We start from the raw sequence: 14,893 nt of genomic DNA, 5'->3' as shown, positions 1-14,893 counted from the left end.
ATAACAACTGTACCCACTGTGAAAGATATCTTTAATAATGACTATCATTTCCATGCAGGATCTATTAGGTTCCTCGCGTTTTGCATTAGGCTTGACATTTGAATGGGAGTAGGGTTTGTTTACTGTCATTCAAGAGCCTCTTGAACACCTAATGAAAATTCAAAATGCATCTTGTATGAAACATGGGGACATTCATTTAAGGCTGCTGATATGCACAGACGTTTGCCTAGTGCGGAGACAATATCCAAGTGATTCATGTTTAACTATTCCAGTTGAGTTCTTCACGGCACTTTTCATTAAGTGGTTATCAGAGTCTCTACCTGTCAAATGAGAAATAAGCCACAAAATTATCTTTCTAAACTCCTACATTCTTTTTGTTTTAGCTCCTGTTTTTGCCTGTTTCAAGAAGAAGACCACTCCAGATTGTCTGGGATGTGGAAAAACTGTATAAAATACAATACATAAAAATTTATACAGTGCAAAAGAAGATCTATATTAGAGAGAAAAAGTTGAACATTCAGATGATGTGAACTCTGTATTTCTGCCCAATATGGGTCCATATAAATAATACAGCATCTTTATTACAGCGCACAGCTGAGCTGTGCAAAATTTCACCAGCATTATGTCTTCAAGGCAGCCTCCTGGCCTAGTTATGTCAGTCAGTGCTGTCACATTGAATAGACAGGACAGAACTAGCAATGCTGCCTGCTCCGGTAACCCCCCTCCCCCACATCACCACCTCCTCTAGCCATACATGCTGCCTTCACTGTCCACATCCTCTTCTGTAATGTAGCTAATTCTTTATTCAACAGCACTGACTACAGCACCGTCCCACATTTACACCCTTTGGCTTTGACAGACGTCACATTAATCCAAGGACATGCTGACATAGCTGTCAACACTGGTTTAACTTTTTCTACTTTCTTTCTCAATATCTTTCAGTAAACCTATTGTGACAGTGTTTTTGCACTGATGGCGAAACTGGATAACACTTGGGAACTTTATGTTCTCTGATACAAAATAATGGGCTGCATTTTGAAACTAACTCAGTAGTAGTACAGCAACAGATTAGATGCTCTGTGCAGTGGTTCAAACATATTGAGAAATTATGTTTGTCATTGTAAATGACCATTTTAGTTTTGGGATACATTTTCAAAGTATGAATCCTTTTAATAAACAGAATATCAAAGATTATAACAAATGATAATCAGATCATCAGCTATCGTAACATTACAGTTTTACCATATATTAACCTTTTAGAAACTTTAATTGTCACAGCTTGTAATTTTACAGGACTAAATTATTTGAGACTAAAAGTATAATTGTTTTTCTTTCAAAAAATGAAATAATATTTTTAAAATTTGTTATACAGTAATACATATTGTTACACAATAATCTGCAATCTCCAACAATTGTCAGTGTAAAAATCTAAACAGTCTAAGATTAATATATTGTAAAATGGTGATTACATATTAATAATTATCAGTATGAAAAACATCCAGTATAGTTAAAATATTTGTGAAATATTTGAACTATAAAAAAAATAAAAATTTAATGTTATTTTATCAACAAAGGACAAAAACACTCTTTAAATTAACTGTCAGCAGATATGGATTTAAATTAATAGGGTTTATTAAAGCTCTGACTTTTCACCTAGTTTGTTGACTCTGCATATCTAAGGGAACTTTCCTCTGTAAAGTCTTATGTCACTGATTTGCCTTTTCCCCCCCTGTGTTACTCTGTCAGCTGTAAGACCAAAGTGTACTCAGATGACCTGCCCAACACCAGCATTGTCATCGTGTTTCACAACGAGGCATGGAGCACGCTGCTGCGAACTGTTCACAGCGTCATCAACCGCTCTCCTAAACACTTGCTGGTGGAAATTATCCTAGTTGATGATGCCAGCGAGCGAGGTTTGTAATCTGTGTACGTTAACAAAGTATACATACAGGATGTATGTGATGGAGTACTGTAGGATGATTATGATAAAAGGGATCCACGTTTCTGGCTGTGTAGCAAGATAAATTAAAGCTAATCTAGCTTTTTTTTTTTAAATTACAACATAAGGACTTTATGGTGTTAGTATTTATTTTTAGAACCTGATGAATAAATACACCAATTAACCTTCGATGTAAGGCTGTGAGTCCCATTTGTTCTTGTAATCTTCAAATAACCATTTAAGATCTTTTAGATTAATAAAAAAGCCAAATGGAACGTTTGTGGTTCAAATTTACATAATTTTGGGGGTTTTTACTCTGAGAACTCCTCACTAAACCCTGGAAAAAACAAATGAGGAGTGTGATGTTGAAGACTCAAGTAAAAACACATTGATAAGTACATTTTTGAGCATTATAGAAACAACGGTCGGGTTTCCAGGTTTTGATTCAGCCATATCACAGTTTAAGGAATCGTGAAATATTGAAAGACATGTAAGTAAAGAATTTCTTCCTTTATTGGTTATGCTATTATTTTAGGTGGCACATCCACCTCTGATGAGTCAAGAAACAATATTTATGCGCTCAAGTAATTATGGTCTTACTATCTTTACCTTATTTTTTAATTTGCAGTTCTGTAACCCATAAATATGACATATAATCCCAATAGGTAGTAGCTAAAAACCTTGTTTTCAAATGTTATTATTTTATTTTGGAATCCATAAGATCTCAGCTGGACATAAGCTGACTAGCTCGAATTGATAATTTGATGACCTGATTGAAATCTCATCATCATATTGTCCATATTTAACTTGTTATGAATTTTCTTTTGCATAATTTCTTTCAGATTTCCTAAAGAAGAAACTGGAGAACTATGTGCGTACTCTGGAGGTGCCGGTGAGGATCCTGAGGATGGAGCAGCGTTCAGGTCTAATCAGAGCCAGGTTGAGGGGGGCAGCCGCCACCACCGGTCAGGTCATCACCTTTCTTGATGCTCACTGCGAGTGTACTGTTGGCTGGCTAGAGCCCCTGCTGGCTCGCATCAAAGAGGACAGGTAGGAGCTAAAATTGACATCACTAAGTATTTTGAATTTAATGCTGTTTTTTTGAAGGCACTGATAGGAAATCACACATATGTTTGACGTTTTTGCAGCAGTGCGCCACACTACTGCAAAACCTCCTATTGTTTTGACAGTTTAGTGTTACTATTGAGCCCTAAAAACGCTTTATTACTGCAGTTGTTATCATATTTCGCCTTGGTTGCATCACTGGGTACTTGAGCCAAAACTATCTGAATACTGATGGGAAAGCAAACTTTCAGTTATTAATACGCTGCCTGGCACTGCTGATATGAGATAATAATTATGCTGCAACCTCAGAGGAAAAGATAGCTTCTGTCAATCTGCAGGTTATGCAAACTGTGTAGAGTGTAAGGTTGAGAACCCAAAAAACAGACACAGGAGGCAGCAGGGTTTAACAAAAGGTAAGCCGTTTAATTAGGCTGATGGCAGACGTCCACAGAGCAAAACACGAAGAGAAACAAAACCTAAGCCGCAAGAGCATGAAGACAAAACCACCCGGGTGATGATCACAGACAGGGACAGAGGGGAAGACAACAACACTTATATGACAGTATTTATAATTAAGGGAAAGCGGACACAGCCCTGTAACGAGACACAGGTGAAGATAATCAAAGACAGCGAGTCAGGTGGGGAAGTAAGACTAAATCCAAAACACCGGAGACGAATCATTACAGGGAAAAAAAGGGAAATGGCTAATAAATGCAGAGATTAGACACACACCTACACACAGCAGCTTTACACTAAGGCAAATACTGGGAAATTTCAGTAAAGTTATACAAGAAAGTCATTAAAGCAAAATAATCACAGCATCAAAAAAGAAACTGTAATAATAAACAAAACCACCAACAAATAAGAATCCTGGGACCATGACAATTAACACCGTCATCATGTCAACACTATATGACTTACGCAGTATCTGTATTAAGTGGGCAAAGGTTTGAGTTTGCTGCATCTGTAAAACCATTAAACAAATAGCTTTGATTTAAAGTGATGAAGAATTCATTTAATTTATGCTGTTTATCAAAATATTAAGATACTACATAAGGCATTTGCCCATGCTCTGTAGACACATTTATGCCAGCCACTGTTTCTGTGTGACAGTAATGAATGATGATGATCCTCTTGTGATTCTTACCTTATCTGAGGTCAGACACATTAATTTACCCTCAGGAGGAAATTGGTATCATATGACTCCGAATATTGTATTATGGAGCCATTACACTTTTACTGAATGCTGCTGCACATGTATTGATGTCTTTAAGTCTGAGTGCAGACTGTTGAGATGGTGCAGAAATTACACTGTATGTTCAAAGATTAAATTTCCAGACCTGCTCTTTTTGATAAAGAAATAATTTTGTCTGTGACTATCCTGAGAGGAAGTACATGCATTTATCTTACAAAATAATACCTGTGCAACCATACTTCCTACACATCTGCACCGCCCTTCAATAAAAACAACGCAGGGATTCCAAGAAACTGTATTTACATTGTCTTCCAACACACAGAACTGAGAATGTTTATCGTTGTTTGTCAGCTGCCCAAGAATTTCGGTGGTCCTGTGTTCGATTTTGTTCAATGTATAATATGTAAAATGTTTAAATAAAACCTCTTATTGTGGGGTAGCTACAGTCTTACTGTGCTGTTGTAATGCATGCAAGAAAATTGTCTCGATCAAATAAACATAGACATTGTCTGGATGGCAGCATATAAAACATAGAATATATCTTTTTAAAAATATATCCCATAAGATTTTAGCCTTTCAACTGCGCTGGTAATAAGTTGGGTGGTCCTTTTCCTCTTTATCCCATAGGATGTAGGATCTGTGATTTCCATCACACCACCTGACAGTTTGCCTACTTCCTCTCAATCCATCTTAAATGAGCTCGGGCTCCGTTTTTCTTTGCATGGTAAATTTTTAGCTGCGATAAAATTGCGTTCAGTTGCAATGATTTTCAGAGCCCGTGAAGTGATTTCCATTACAGAATTGTAGCTGTTGTTTTTTTTTGTTTGTTTGTTTTTTTTCTACTGCAGTGTTGCCTGAGGGCAAATTCAAAATATTCAAGCTTCAATATTGGTTTTTTCCGTGTCCCTTGTGTACCGAGATCTCCCCGGATTTTCTGAATATTGCTTGCATAATTTCAGAAATGAAATTGTGTTATTCCATGTGCCTGCTTTTCTAGGTGTTTTTGTTGTCACTGTTGATCTTTTCTTTGGTCACTTCCGCTTTCCCACTATTTTAAATTCCACTCATTCTTAATTTTGTCGTCATCCCCTCTGATCCCGTAATCTTCTTGACTCCTTCTCCAAAGCCAATCAGCCTCTCAGATCCCTGTCCTTTAAAACACAATGTCATTCTGCCCTTCAAACTGTTACACAATCCTCATTCCCCCAGCTCCACCTTAAAAATGTTGTTAGATATAAATTCAACATATTAAGCTATTATATATTCCACCTAATATTCAATATATTGTCTTTATTTTGTGTTTAGGGTTTAAATGACTTCTGTTTTGACTTCGTATTTCATAAGTTGAAACAGGGATTCATCTCTGTTTTTACAGAAATGTTGTTTATATTACAGCAGCTGAGTGGACAAAAGGAGAACAACACATTTGATGATTTAATTTTCATATTTTCTTGTAACTTTTTAAAGACTAACCAGTTAATTGATTAATCAAAACGTGAATGTTCAGCTGATTGCAGCGCTTTACGATTAATGATCATTTTCTTCAGAACATTTAATAATGTGAGTAATAGCTAGTTGCTGGCATGTTGTGCATAGAATTTGCAGTTACAACCCAGAACTTGATTTCTTCACAGTATGCGGTCGATTTTATGATGGTGGGATGTTGAGGCACGTTGAATATGATAATGAACCACATGCTTCATTTCAGTCAAGCCTGTTTCATCATACATGTGAACATTATGGCACTTTGTGTGTTTCAGGACTGCAGTGGTGTGCCCTATCATAGATGTCATCAGCGACGAGACATTTGAATACATGGCAGGCTCTGATATGACTTACGGTGGATTCAACTGGAAGCTGAATTTTCGATGGTATCCTGTTCCCCAGCGGGAGATGGATCGACGCAAAGGGGATAGAACACTCCCTGTCAGGTACATCTGTGTGTGGCTTTGCACTTGCATATCGTCTTGAAATAAGAGAGGCGAGATCAGATTAAACGCTGAAAAAGTTGGAAATATTTTGTAAGCTTAATTAAATGCAGCTTTTTTTCTGTACAGCAGGCTACAGAGGAAATGCTGAAAGTTAAATTTCTCTACAAAATATTATTTTATAAAAAGCTCCATTTTTATCTAGAGCTAGAAATAGATCATCTTTCCCTCTGTGTCCCACTGATGCCAGCTTCTGCCTAAATGGCATCCACAGAGTTGTGATGTTTCTCTTTGTAGTATAAGCATCCATGTATTTTGAAACAGGAAAATAGAAACTGCTTAGAGCTGCCTTTTTTGGCTTCACAAAACTCATCTGTATGCAAATCACTCCAAGCAGCAAACAATATCCTTTATTTAGGACTGACTTGAGTATAGAATGAATTAAAAGATAAAAGTAATTGCCCCTCTAAGGCTTTGTTTCAAATTGTCAAACAAATTGGCCTGTTATTATATCCTCAATGTTCCTCTTAGTTACAAAAAGATGCTAACGAATTCAGTATGAGGAAATGAAATATTACAAAAAGGTTTTGTGTTGTTGCCTTAATTTATGTTTTTTGCAGGACTCCCACCATGGCAGGAGGATTATTCTCTATAGACAAGACGTATTTTGAAGAAATTGGGAGTTACGATCCAGGGATGGATATCTGGGGAGGAGAAAACCTGGAAATGTCTTTTAGAGTGAGTGGTTTCTCTGTGTACCAGCACATGTTTCTGCCTTTTGATGTTCCCTTTTTATAGATATTTATAGATATTATAAAATTGGATGATCTTTCTAAATATAAAAAAAATAAAAAATACACTGTTGCAAACATTTTTTGTTTCCTGCTGCAACCATGTGGTTGCTGCTGCTGATTTTTTTGTGAGAGTCTCTCTTTGTGCATCATCCTGGCAAATGTACTATTGTGCATTGATGGGTTTGAGCACTTTGGCAGACATCTGTGGACAGATTTTTGTCATTGTTGTAATGTCACAACTGTACAGGATGTGCTCATGAAACCTTGCAGATGTGGAACTGACATCACATGAAAGCCTTAGATGTGTGTGCTCATATTACATGTTGGTGTGTACTTAGCTTTGAGCTTACACAAACATAAGGGAAAAATATTTAGTCTCTTTGCTTTATGTTTGTACAGTTTATTGTAAAAAGTATATGTTATTATTACCAGTTAGTGATAGTGTGGTTCGTACTTCACCTCATGAGTCTCTCTGAATTTGCTATCATTGAAAATTTAGTTCTGGGGACACTTACTGTACCAGAAACTATGACAAGGGCAGTTTATAGAAGGTGTTTTTGTCTTCCTGTCACAGCTTGTCGTTAGTAATCAGAAAACATGAAGTGCTGTTATAAGGCATGCCTGTGAGCTGCAGCATCTAGTCACAAACAGATCTACAGTAAGTGTGTGTGTGGTACGATGGTACGCTGTTAAAATTTAAGAGCAAATCTTTTTACTGGTAACAAACGTTATCATTTATGTAGGTCACCTAAGCATCAAGGGGGTAGAACAAAGGGAACAAGCATTCACTGACTGTTTCATCAGTTTTTATCCAGCCTATTTGTCTGCTTTCCTGTCACATACTACATAAATCTGCCTTGTCTCTACGCTTGCAGATTTGGCAATGCGGTGGCTCCTTGGAAATTGTAACATGTTCACATGTGGGCCATGTTTTCCGGAAGGCCACCCCATACAGTTTCCCTGGAGGAACGGGCCAAGTCATCAACAAGAACAACAGGCGCCTGGCCGAAGTCTGGATGGATGATTTCAAAGACTTCTTTTATATCATATCACCAGGTACAGAGCAATGAAACCGCCACCATGTCACTACTACTCTCAGCCACTAAAATGATGCAGAAAACTGAAAACCAAGAGTTTAAATCAGCTCTGCTGATTTTACATGTTATAAAAAAGGTTTCAGTGTGCACTGCTGGTCAAAGGAAGACGTGAACAAACCTCATTGCTGGACCCCTGTGTGGTTAATTTAGCAAATTGGTGTAAAAGGAAAGACATGTCACTTCCATTTTAGTCTTTCATTCTCTTGCAAGGTTTTTTTTTTATTCTTATGCAAATGTACATTTTCTTTTACTTTTATATTTGAATTTAATGCAGCTTTGCCATCTTCAAAGTGGGATTAATTAATTCCTTCTCTCAGATACATTTTTTTTAGTGCTCTCTTGAACTTGGGTTCAGAAATTAGTCACGAACGGCCATCTTTCAAACAGAGCTCAAACACATATGGACAAACTAGAACAATACGACTGTGCAGATTGAGAGATGAGTACCCCTCCATCTGTCGACTTAGTAATGTGATTACCCTTTTGCAGGAAGCGGTATCCCAGAAATCTCGGGTTAACTGTTTTAGATGCCAGCCAACCTATAAGGGATCATCCCCAATCTTTCGATCTTACGGCACAAATTGTGACCTTCTCTTCCTCTCAGTCAGGCAGGATTCTCCACGGGCATGTGTGCAGACAGAGCCAGGGCTGTGATGGATGATTCTCTGTATATTGTGGCCCCGTGATGACTGTCTGTTCCTCCAGGACATTAGGGAGAATGATCTGGGTTGTGCTGCTGCCAGACCTCCCTTATTGGTGGCGAAGAGCACAGTAGGTTGCTCAGGCTGAATTTGGGAGTGGCATCTGGTGATCCTATTAAAAGTGTACCCCTTTCCTTGTCCTTCCTCTGCACTGGATCTAAGAGGCTATTCATCATGAGCTATAATATGTGATGCTTAGCCCCCGCAGATAGAAAAAAGAAAGGGAGAGAAAAGTAGACTTCAGCTCACTGTTTTTATCTGCCAACTTGATATTTCTGTTTCCCACATTAAAGCCTGAGATGGTATTGGTAAGCTGTTTGCAATATCTTAGTTATGTGTGATAGATAGATAGATAGATACATACATACATACATACATACATACAGTGCTGTACGTCTTACATGTTGACTGGTTTTTGAAAGCTGTCCTCTATTTTCCCTCATTGCAATCATGCTCTTTCATATTAAATTACCACCTTGTAGCTTGAATGCAGATAGACTCGAGTCCTCAAGCGGCACTTTAGGAAGAAACCATCTGTCTAATGTGTTTGTAAGTGTCTGTGCCCAGTCGCTGTCTAATCCTTTCTTAGTCTTTAGTTTCATCAAGGCTGATACATCAGGCAGTTCACATTTGGCTAAAGTGACTTACATCATGGCCCACAGTTATTGCACAGCTTTTGCACTTGTGCGCTATTGAAGGAGATGCATCTTCCACATTACACTGTTTGTAAATGGGATTGCAGGCTAACATTATGATTGGGATATTTTCAGGTAAAGCGCTTTGTTTCCCTTCATAAAGGTTCCCTCTGGTGTCGGGTCTCGGTGGTGCACAGACACAACCATCCTATTTTTCAGAGCAGAAAATGTGTCTCTTAATGTGACGGATGATGTTCACTGATACATATGGCTGCATTTCCTGTCTTGACATTTCATTTGCAGGCGTGATGCGGGTGGAGTACGGAGACGTCTCCTCTCGCAAAACCCTCCGTGAGGCCTTAAAGTGCAAACCGTTTTCCTGGTATCTAGAGAACATCTACCCAGACTCCCAGATCCCAAGAAGATACTACTCTCTTGGTGAAGTATGAGCTCTCTTATACTCTAATCTTCTATAATGTATCGCATACACCGGCTCCTTCTGCGTTCAGTCAGATATATCCTTTTAGCGCCTGGCCTCATTTTTTTCATTTTCTTTCAGAAAGACAATATCTCTGTGAGATATAGCCTGAAAATATCAGGATCTAGGAAAGGCTTAAAAAAAGCTGAAAAACAAACAACCAAGTTTGTATTGAACGTGCATAATAAACAGACGTTTGGCTGTTCAAGGAGTCGGTATTGATCCCCCCCACATGTTGAGGCAGTGAGATAAAGCTCGTGTATGCATTCTAGATAGTTTTGTATTCTGCTCTTTAAAGAACAAAAAAAGACTGTTTCCGAGTACCTACCTTAGAAATCAGATTTTTCATAGGGTTGTTAATATGTAGAAATTGTAAGCATGTAGTATGGTTTGATAACTACTCATTTACAGTTTTGACACAGCTTATTTTACGAGAGATTTTTTTAGTTATTTCCCTTCTGCTTTTTTAAAGTGACCACAATCAGCTTCTTGATGAACATAGCTTTGTGCGGGAAGCATTGAAGCGGGGGTCAACTCAGTGCTAACATGGGCCGTGCTATCTGGACATAGTCATGTAAAAGTAATGTCAGTCTAAGAACTGAGTGTGAAATGAGGTTGTAATCCTCTAACACTCATACAGCTGAGGATGAGGGGACTTTTCTCTCTCCTTTGCACTGCTCTCCTATACTGCAGTAAAAACTGGTTTTCTCTATCTCCCTTTAGCCACTGCAGCACCTTTTTTTTTTTTTTTTTTCCCATTTTCCTCTAAACCAGACTACTTCTGGCTGATTCTCATCCCCCATAACACACAGTCAGCCTTTCCTTAACAGCCGGAACCATTAGGTTTTATATCACTTAATTATTATGAATGCCATTCCGTTCCTGCATGATAGGCATGGTAATGGCTTAGGCAACATACATAGTCAGCTCCGCTTCAGCTCTGTGAATGTAGGAGTTCATTAGATAGCTGAGTTGACTGGAAGTCAGTAGGAGCTGTGATAATTGCTTATTGAGAAGTGTGCAGTCAACTTAGCTCAGTTTCATCTTTAAAAGTGGATATAATGAGCAGAGGTTGGACTAAATTAACTCAGTGACATGGTATATACATGATTTTAGCTATAGGATTTATGGAAGATGGTGACAAACTTTTTCCAGTTTCCAAAAAGAAAGCATCATTAAATCTGTGACTTGCATTTAAAGTGGTTTCAGCATTAGTGATGCTGCAATATTTGCAAACCTGGGGTGGCAACTAACATTATTCTCTGTTATTTGCTTATATGATTATTTTATCAAATGCCAAGAAATAGGTTAATTTTTTAACCCTTTAAAGCCTGAACCATGAAATAATTGCCAGAAAATTAAAGATTTTGGAAATCGAGTGATTATTAAACCTTCTGACAAAGAATTAAAAACAAAACACTGATGTATGTTTCCAAAACTCATGGATCAAATATTTGGGTTTAAAAGGTTAATTAAAAAACTAATCAAACCCTAAAGATACTCAGTACAACTGAGTGAACTAAAATGCTGTTGCTAATTATATATTAACAGATTAATTTCTTTGGAAGACAATATTTAAGATGTAGTGATTGATAATCAATTTGCACAAGAGATCCTTGGATGAAGAATTCAAACAATAAGGGAGGACAAAAAACAAGGACTTAGAAAAGGAATTATTTTTTTATTGATGTATTAAATGGGACGTCATTATTCTGGTAATGTATGTTTTTTCCTGTTCCTGTAGCCTAGCTGTTGTCAAAAGAAACATAAATAAAATGCTATGATGTAACCCTTTAAGACTTTAGTGTTACAAAGTTAATAAACTTGTACTTCTTATTTGTAAATCTGAACTTCCTGTCTATAGATCAGAAATGTTGAAACCAACCAGTGTATGGACAACATGGGGAGAAAGGAGAACGAGAAGGTTGGCTTTTTCAACTGCCATGGCATGGGTGGAAACCAGGTGAGGAGATAACAGGAAATACTGTATTGAGAGTATTATGCTTAATTGTGAAAAGAAATACTATTGTCTATATTATAATAGAATTTGCAAATGTAACTTTAAATCTGAATGAAACTAAGCACAGCCTTAAGCGTTCTACTTGGGTAGCAGCCAGGTGTTGCTAACTAAACATACTTGATTAATTGATCATTAGCAGGTGTGAGCACCTCTATAATTTGCTGATCTGGAGCATTTAGGTGTTAACACAATGTTCCCAGGAGTAGACATGCCAACAAATTTACTCCAAGGTCAGGGCATGTAATACTTAAAGATATTTAAAGCACAATCCCAAGAACTAGATCTCAGACCATCCAGGCTTCAATTAGCATGTTAAAGCCGAAGGACTGAAAAATAAAATGATCACGGTGTTGCAATGGTCCAGTCAAATCAGACCTCAACTTGACTGAAATGTTATGGCAGGAGCTTAAGAGAGCTGCGCAGAAACAAACTTCAATTTCTCCACAGTGATTCGAGAGAATGATGATTTCAAATTATTGCTCATCATTTCAAATTATTACTGCTAAAGATGGTTCTCCAAGCTACTAAATCATGGGGTGTACTTAATTTTAAAGTGCAGCCTCTAGCAGTACATTATCTTGCCCAAAAACTTGACTTCAGGTTGGAAGCAAGGAGTGTGTTAATCTCCAACTTCTAAGTCAATGTGCAGATTTTCAATACAATGCTTTCTCTCTCTCATTTCTGAAGCCCAGTGTTGATTAGACTCAAAGATTTCTAACCCAGAATTCACTTTGGTCCAATCAATATTCTTTATACTCGAATCTCATTATAGTTTTTTTTTTCTGCAGCACACAAGACAGAATATCTGTCCAGTCTTGTATAAAAAATATCTGTAGAACATCCTGGAAATGCCCAATAAAGTACACAATAAATTTTTAAAAAGCTCTGGAGTGTAAATAAAAACAAAAAATAAAAAATAAAAGATAAATTAAGGTTTAAAAAATATTTACAGTTTAGTCATCTATCCCTAAAACCCCTTACAATACTGTTGTTTTATTTTTTGTGATGTTGATGTTACTGATATTTTTCAAGAGCTAAATAAAACCTCTTCCTGTAGGTGTTCTCGTACACTGCGGATAAAGAAATCAGAACAGATGACCTCTGCCTGGATGTCTCCCGCCTCAACGGGCCTGTTGTCATGCTCAAGTGTCACCACATGAAGGGCAATCAGATGTTTGAGTACGATGCTGAGGTAGGATCTGTGGCCCTTTTAGGATCCAAATAATTCAAAATAAGGGTTCTAAAGCAAGTGGCCATTCTTTTCCCCTGTTCCTCAATTTAACGTTTGTACCTTTACCTGTCAAAAGGTAATTTCATGAGCAATAGGACACTGAGGATCTTTGGTCGTGGGAAAACTAGAATGACTGTTTTCTGCCACAAGATGGTGCTGTTGTTGTTGTTGTTGTTTTTTTTTTTTAAAGCACCACGGAAGTTGAGTTGCTATTTCAACCCAGCAGCTGTTTCTCTTTTCTCGTCTCATTATGTAGTATGTTGGCAAGTGGGAATATGATTTTGAGGTAAGCTGTTCAATTTGTCCCTCCTGAAGTGCCACATTGTGATTTAGTATTGTGAGTATGAGTGTGTGGACGCTGAAGTGTTAGTGTTTAGTACGGTAGATCGTTTATATAAATATATTTTTTGGATGTGTACTGAAGTCTTTTTCTACATCGGTGACCTGGAATCACGCATTGCAATTTATCCTTTTATATTTTGTAGACAAATATATTGTATGTGCAGCAGAACAATCAAGTCACCAAATAATTTACATCGCAGAGAGAAACTGAAGTCTAACCTATAACCCCCCCCCCCCCCACCCCAAAAACAAGCAAACAAACCAAAACACAAGTATCACCTACAAATATCAAAGACAAATGATTGCATGCATTAGGTGCAAAATGGTGAGGTGAAAAAATAATAACCTTATGTCCTTTTTTTTTTTTTTTTTTTTTTTTTATTTATTTATTTTTTTTTATCTGTGTTGCTCATTACAGGTATTTCTATATGTGTATATATGTATGTATCAAAGTCTTTTCCTTTTGCAATAGCACTGAATTAGAAAATATAATTGACAAAGCTAGACGCTGCATATTGAACACCAGGGTTTCACTTTACCTAATATTCCTGGGTATGCAAGCAGTAATAAGCTTGCATTTTTGATATTCAGTCAAATGAAGAAACAGATGTTGTGGGCAGGAAACAAAGACATTTTGAATCTCATAGGAAAACTAAATATTCTTCTCAAGCCTTGTTTCCTTAGAATACATCAAAATACATTATGGATTACACAACTCAAAAAGCATTTTTATATGAACAATTTATGCATTTTTAATCCTCTGGGAGATGGTTAGACGAGGCAGCGTCGCATGCAGAGTTGTCTATGAGTGATTGAGATGTCCTATCACTGACATGGCGGTATGACAAAGTGAGGAAGCTCAGAGGCCTTTCCATCGAGCGTTGAACAAATCCATGGAGAAATCCTTTCATTACACTTTGCTCTCAGTGTGTTTTCCTTAAAATGGGGGGAAAAAAAGAGAATAAAATGAATAATTCATAACGAAGAGGACCGGTCTCTGTTGTAAACAGCTCTGGGGTTTCATCGCTGTCAGTAGCCGGTGTTATTTTTAGCCCAGGTGTGACTGACAGGGACTGAATCCTGGATGACTACAGTACCATTAACATTTCATCTGGTCATCAGTTTCACTTTCACAGAAATACCTGGCTTCTCCATATTCCTCCTGTATTCATTTACAGTTGTGACCGACATCCACTTTCCTGTTCACCTACTCTGCTGTTTCAGCCAGCAATAAGTTCTATTTGCTGTGCTTTCCCTCGCATGGATATCCCACTCAAACACATGATAGCCAAAATTTCTAAGTGCGCTGAAGTTTTCACCAATTTATCTGTACTTTTTAACTTTGCTGTGCTTGTCAAGTTGTGTTTTAGCTTTAGTAGAGTCTAATTAATGTAGTTTTTAAACTTTTTTTTTTTTCCCAGCCAGTTTTCTGGCTAAAGAAACCCAGAATGTTCTTTATTTTTTTAAG

At 37.4% G+C, this 14,893-nt stretch overlaps 1 protein-coding gene across 4 annotated transcripts in view; it reads left to right on the top strand.

Annotated features, from left to right (window-relative positions):
• The window catches only part of galnt13 (polypeptide N-acetylgalactosaminyltransferase 13), a 36,803-nt gene that overhangs the window by 11,069 nt on the left and 10,841 nt on the right, over nucleotides 1–14,893 (top strand). For 2 of the 4 annotated variants that reach the window (XM_085248848.1, XM_085248847.1), the window contains exons 4-12: nucleotides 1,747–1,913; nucleotides 2,782–2,989; nucleotides 5,960–6,130; nucleotides 6,748–6,865; nucleotides 7,797–7,977; nucleotides 9,658–9,797; nucleotides 11,697–11,795; nucleotides 12,910–13,044; nucleotides 13,340–13,369. In XM_085248848.1, the coding sequence (XP_085104974.1) occupies nucleotides 1,747–1,913; nucleotides 2,782–2,989; nucleotides 5,960–6,130; nucleotides 6,748–6,865; nucleotides 7,797–7,977; nucleotides 9,658–9,797; nucleotides 11,697–11,795; nucleotides 12,910–13,044; nucleotides 13,340–13,369 (1,249 nt within the window). The remainder of the gene's footprint in view (nucleotides 1–1,746; nucleotides 1,914–2,781; nucleotides 2,990–5,959; nucleotides 6,131–6,747; nucleotides 6,866–7,796; nucleotides 7,978–9,657; nucleotides 9,798–11,696; nucleotides 11,796–12,909; nucleotides 13,045–13,339; nucleotides 13,370–14,893) is intronic. The other 2 variants (XM_085248850.1, XM_085248849.1) reach the window with 1 other exon arrangement.

The sequence above is a fragment of the Mchenga conophoros genome, linkage group LG16 (assembly GCF_057382185.1).
Source record: "Mchenga conophoros isolate Kocher_MC1m ecotype Shallow Benthic linkage group LG16, M_conophoros_male_GT1.1, whole genome shotgun sequence".
Lineage (NCBI taxonomy): Eukaryota > Metazoa > Chordata > Actinopteri > Cichliformes > Cichlidae > Mchenga > Mchenga conophoros.
Note: the sequence above shows the minus strand (reverse complement) of the source record. Positions and strands in the feature narration are given on the sequence as shown.